Genomic DNA, 6,000 nt, shown 5'->3' on the forward strand with positions numbered 1-6,000 from the left:
TAAGAGAATTGCCTTAAAAAAACAAAACAGCAACAGAAACCCTTCAAGATATCTTTGCATTTCTCCACAGAAATTATGAGAATTATTTCGTCAAAGCGCAGAAGGTGAGGCGTCTCATTATGAAGGACTTCGTGGATGTGTTTGACTCTGGAGTAGACATCCTGCTCACCCCCACCACCCTGAGTGAGGCAGTGCCATACGTGGAGTTCATCAAAGAAGACAACAGAACGCGCAGTGCCCAGGATGACATTTTCACACAGGCTGTAAATATGGCTGGTGAGGAAGATGCCTTAAGAATGTCGTCGTAAAGCTGGGCGTGGTGGCGCACGCCTTTAATCCCAGCACTCGGGAGGCAGAGGCAGGCGGATTGCTGTGAGTTCGAGGCCAGCCTGGTCTACAAAGCGAGTCCAGGACATCCAAGGCTACATAGAGAAACCCTGTCTCGAAAAACCAAAAAAAAAAAAAAAAAAAGAAAAGAATGTCGTTGTAGTTTCCGCTAGTGTTCAAGACAGACTCTCTGGTCTTCCATTCAGGCTCTAGCAGGATTGTTTCCTAAAGACAGGCTCTGTCTTTCTGGAGTACTGGGGTGGGGGGGAAGGGGTGCAGGGGGCAGGAGGGGGCTCTGTGTGTGGCCTGTGCGTGCATGCTGTATACATACATTTTCTCAATGAGTGAGCACTGACAAGCTCGTACCCGAATCCACACTTGTTAATATCTTGTATCAACTTCCTTCTCTCTCTGTCCTTCTACACATACCCCCACTCCCCACCCCACCCCCCAACACACACTGTTCTTAGCCGGGTCCCTTAAAAAACACCTTCCAGACATGACATTATACAGGCGAGTAAATTTAGCACAAATCTGAGAACAGACTCTCCTCCTAAACACAGCTCCACTGCCACATCTGAGAAAACTAATGAGCCCCCAAAATAATCTAAATATAGTCCAGAGTCAAAGTTTCTCGTAGTGCCAAAATGTCTTTTAATTTTGCTCTGATACCTACTTTTGTTCCTGATCTTTCTTTTAAGTTTTGCAGTGATCACCTCAGTGTGTCTGTTACTGTCTGTAGAACCACCCTGGGCTTTACTTCAGGCAGCAGACTATTAAATTGACCCCACTTCTGTTTTCTGCTTTTACTCTTCGTCCTGAAGGACCCAGGTTTTCCTTTCATTACTTCTTTCATGTTTAAAGACATCCCTCTGCCTTTCTTGTAGTGTAGGTCAGCTGGCAGCAAATGCTCTAAGCTTTTCTTATGCCGGTGTCTTGATTCTCTTTCAAAGGCATGCTTGCTGGATATGGGGTTCAGGTTCGGTTGCTTAGATGGCATTGTGGGGTTAGGGGTGGGGGTTGCTTCACTGGGGTCAGGGAGGAACAGCTGAAGGGAAAGGCAAAGTTAATGACACATGTCATAAGCCTGTTTTTCTATGTTAAGCTAAAGTTCTTTTACATAGAAAAGGAAGCCTGCTGACCACTTTCCCCAGCCACCCAGTCTCTCTGGGAAGTCCCCACCTTTTACATATTTTCTCCTAAAAGGCACCTTCTTCCATGCTTGATTTCCTGACTGCTCCCTTGTAATTGAGTCAAATAAACATTTTAGCAGGAAGCTAGTTTCCCCACTTTGGGAAACTAGGTTGTTGGCTTAGGAAGATGGCTCATGGGGCTGGGGAGGTGGCTCAGTGGGTAGAGCACTTGCTGCATAAACACAAGGACCAGAGTTCAGAACCCCAGCACCCACACGAAGCCAGGTGCAGCAGTGTGCATCTGTGGCCCAGTGCGCCCAATGGGAGGTCAGAATTCAGAACCCCAGCACCCAAGCAAAGCCAGGTGCAGCAGTGTGCATCTGTGGCCCAGTGCACCCAATGGGAGGTGGAGAGGAGACTCCTGGAAGTCACTGACATACGCCACAGTGAGCAAGAGCCCTTGTCGCAGGCCCAGAGCGAGGCAGGGGCCAACACTGAGCTTGTCTTGACATATATGTATATGTGTGTGCACACACAGACACAGACACACACACACACACACACAGAAAAGAAGATAGCTGCCAGATCATTCCTAAGCAGAGGCCATAGAGGGGTACTGCTTACTGGCTTGCTCAGCCTGCTTTCTTGTAGAACCCAGGACCACTGCTCACTGTGGGCTGGGCCTCCCCCACTTATCACTAATTGAGAAAATGCCCTACAGGCTTGCCTATAGCCAGGACTTGTGGAGGCATTTTCTCAATTGAGACTGCCTTCTCTGATGACCCTAGCTTGTGACAAGTCAACATAAAATGAACCAGTACATTGTTGAATGAAGATACATGCATGCATGCATACACACACACACATACATACATACAATTTTTTGGTTTTTTTATTCTTTGACATTTTCATACTGTGACCAGTGTGTGTGGTGTCTTCAGCTATAAGGTCTTTATTATCCAGTTTTGCTTGGAAATAAAAAGCAATGGCAACAGCCTGCATTGTTTTGGGGTTTCCTTCGGACACCACAATCCTGACCAACCGTTCAAAGGAAAGTATGCTACAGTTGGCACAGGCCTTTTGATTGGCAGTCTGGCTTCTGGGAGGAGCACTGTCCTGCATTAAGAGTAACTGCATTTAAACCTTCCCATGGATGCACATCATTAGGAAGTTTACAGAGCGGTAGGCTTCCATGTGCTTTCCAAGCATCTTTATGTTAGTTTCCCTTCCCCACCCCCTCTTATCACCCCTCCCCCCAGCCTCCCTCCTCTTAGTCTCCTTCCCCTTTGCATCACCTGTGGCCTCCAACCCCCTTTCACTCAAGATCTTCCTTCAAATGGTACTTTGAGGTTACATGACTATTTCATTCCCCGATAACCTGGAACCCTATTTTATCATCCATTGATAATTCTTGAGTTATTATCCTGAAAAGTACAAAATGTTGATTTTTCTGTCACTCCCTTTTTTGTTTGTTTTGTTTTTTTAGTTTTTTTTTGTTGTTGTTGTTGTTGATTGTTTTTTTGAGACAGGGTTTCTCTGTGTAGCCTTGGCTGTCCTGGACTCCCTTTGTAGACCAGGCTGGCCTCGAACTCACAGCTATCCGCCTGACTCTGCCTCCCGAGTCCTGGGATTAAAGGCGTGTGCCACCACGCCCGGCCTACTCCTTCATTTATTAACTAGAAGCCTTCTCTAAATGAGTTTTCCTTTTCAAAAGAAAAAAAAAGCAATATATTACAAGTGATTCTGTTATTACTGTTTTTGATGTTCAGATTGTCTAAACTTACCGAGTTACACGTGTCCTTTACACCTGACTGCCTTTAAGTTTGTACAGCACAGCAGGTGTTTCAGGGGCTTGTCCTTTTGTGCCCCAAACCTAGAATCATGACTGCTGTGAGCGATTTCTTACCTAGTGGATTGACAAGTTCATCATTGTAACCACAGGCTGTAAGACAGGCAGCTCTCGATTTGCTGGTGGGAATTCAAACGGACAGAGCTTCCTTCAGGGAAATTTTTTAAATTACATAGCCAATTATCATTTTGTGAAATAATCATGCTTTATTCAAGAAATTCAAGAATGGCAGAAAGTGTGTATCCAAGATACTGTGCACTGTGACGCTGTGTAAAATAGCTAAGCACTGAACACTGCACAAATGCCCCATTGTAGAAGACTGGTTGGGTAAGTTACAGTAAAGCCACAAGTATTAGAATGCAGCTATAAGGAGGAAATAGTGGTTTCTGTGAACTGATATACAGTGATTCCATATAAATTATTATATGGATAAAGCATGGTGCAAAAAGATGGAGATATTATTGTCATAGTTTGGGGGAGAGGAGGTCTTTTCTTTATTTATTTCTTTTTCTTTTTGAGATGGGGCTTATCTGCATAGCCCTGGCTGTCCTGGAACTCACTATGTAGACCAGGCTGACCTCAAACTCACAGAGATCCACCTGCCTCTGCCTCTGAGTGCTGAGTTTAAAGGTGTGTGCCACCACATCCGGCTATGGTAGTTTGTTTTAAGTTTTATTCTCTTCATAAGCACAGGGAGAAGGGTTCGGCTGATGGCTCTTTTTCTTCCTCAGGCTTGCCTGCAGTGAATGTCCCTGTGGCCCTCTCAAAACAAGGGTTGCCAATAGGACTGCAGTTAATTGGACGTGCGTTTTGTGACCAGCAGCTTCTGACAGTTGCCAAATGGCTGGAGAAACAAGTGCAGTTTCCTGTTATTCAACTGCAGGACCTCACGGATGACGGCACGCTGGCTCTTGAAAATGGAAAGTTAACTTCTGTTTCTCTAAACCAGTAGTAATCAAAGTATCATGTACCTGGCTGAATGGGATGCCGGGGATCCAGTGCTGCGCCTCAGGCTTGCTAGGCCAGCCTTCTGCACTGGACTGAATCCCCAGTTCTGCATCACACACTTAACATGACTCTAAGAGGTGTCGTGTTCTCTAGAACGTCAGTGATCTCGCTCAACCCTGAGATTAGGCTCACTGTCAGCCCCGTCTGTCTTGGAACTCACTTCTTCAAATCCATGTGATACTGTTATTTGTAATATTCTATAAATTAAAGTACTAAATTTTACCCTCTTGTCTTGATAAGTGTTCTCTATTTGGATTTCTTGAGCCCAAATTAGATGAATTCTCATAGAAATATTTCATTTACTCCTCTGAAGTGTCATCATTGAACATCTCTCTGTCTTTGCTCGGACACTTGTCACCTCACATTCATCAGGCTTTCTAGTTTGACAACAAATGAAAGTAGGAACTTGAATTACAAATATACTTATTTGCTTAGGAAAACTTAGAAATGTGAAGGCTGTGAGAAAATATTGAGGCAGAACCCCTGGACTGCTTTGTCTCAGGATCTCAAATTGCCTGTTACTGCCATTAACAACGTTCCTTCTTCTAGGGGTCCCCCAACTCCCAGATGCTCAGTCTGATTACACATGAAACAGTCCATGTGCCAGGCTCGCCTGTGCTCTCCCACATTCACCTGAATCCGTGAAAGAAAAGTATCTATCAGAAAACTGCACTACGTTTGGTGCTCCACATCTGTTGATTCCACATTTATAGAGGAACCACCACCAGCTGCAGATCATAGTTCAAAACTAACAGGGGTTAAAAAGACGATAATTCTAGAAAGTTCTAAGAGGCCCTGCTCTGAGTACTCGAAGTACTGTGTAGTTATCAGAGATTCTAGGTAAGCCAAGAGTTTAAAATATATGGGAAAATATGCAAATCTCTGCCATTTTACATAAGGAATCTGAATCCATTCCTCTGGAATAAATACTTAGATAACAAGAAGAAGCCATCTTCGTTGAAAGAGCTCATGTAATATAAAAAGCAAGCAAAACAACAACAACAAAAAGCCTTTTGCCCCCATCTTTTCTTTAGCTGTATCTAATTTGGGTTTTGGTTGTTTTGGGATCATGTTGATATATGTTTGTGGGGGAGGGGCTGGTTTAGCTGTTGTTTGCCTTCATCTGCTTGGTTTTTGTTGTTGTTTTTGTGTTTCTTTTTTTTTTTTTTTTTTTTTTTTTTTAGCCAGGGTCTCACAGTGTAGTCATAGCTGGCCCGAAACTCAGACAGATCCACTGGCATCCTCCTTATGGACACTGGGATTAAACACATTCATTTTTGCGTCTGTGTCTTGTTACATAGCCCATGTTGCCCTTGAACTCGTTATATGGCTCAGGTTGAACTCCAACTCCCAACTGCTGGGATTACAGGCTTGGACCACCACACCTAGCGAGATGCATGTCCTTTGAGATGAAAAGCTTTTGGAGAATATGTACTCCTGCCTGTATGTCACCCTGGAGCTGCACTGACTATTTGAAGCTGGAAACAGAAAAATGAAGCCGTTACTGCTCTCTCATAATAAATCCCACTAGGGTAAGTGATGCCCAATCTGTGTCTCTTTCTCCTCTGTCTTTACCTTAAGCCCAGGATACCTCATTGTGCCATGTCATTTGACCGGCATGACATTTAAGGTGGGGAGGGAAAAGTTAGAATCCACAGTAGAAGCATACCAGTGTGAGAAACT

The 6,000-nt window shown here is 44.3% G+C and overlaps 1 protein-coding gene across 1 annotated transcript in view; it reads left to right on the forward strand.

Moving 5' to 3' along the window:
- Qrsl1 (glutaminyl-tRNA amidotransferase subunit QRSL1) overlaps window positions 1-4,325 on the forward strand; it is a 32,561-nt gene extending 28,236 nt beyond the window's left edge. Inside the window, exons 10-11 of the mRNA XM_051164372.1 lie at window positions 71-276; window positions 4,041-4,325. Of these exons, the coding sequence (XP_051020329.1) occupies window positions 71-276; window positions 4,041-4,261 (427 nt within the window). The 3' untranslated portion in view covers window positions 4,262-4,325. The remainder of the gene's footprint in view (window positions 1-70; window positions 277-4,040) is intronic.
- Window positions 4,326-6,000: the final 1,675 nt, after the last annotated feature.

This window comes from Acomys russatus, chromosome 21, assembly GCF_903995435.1.
Source record: "Acomys russatus chromosome 21, mAcoRus1.1, whole genome shotgun sequence".
Classification (NCBI taxonomy): Eukaryota; Metazoa; Chordata; class Mammalia; order Rodentia; family Muridae; genus Acomys; species Acomys russatus.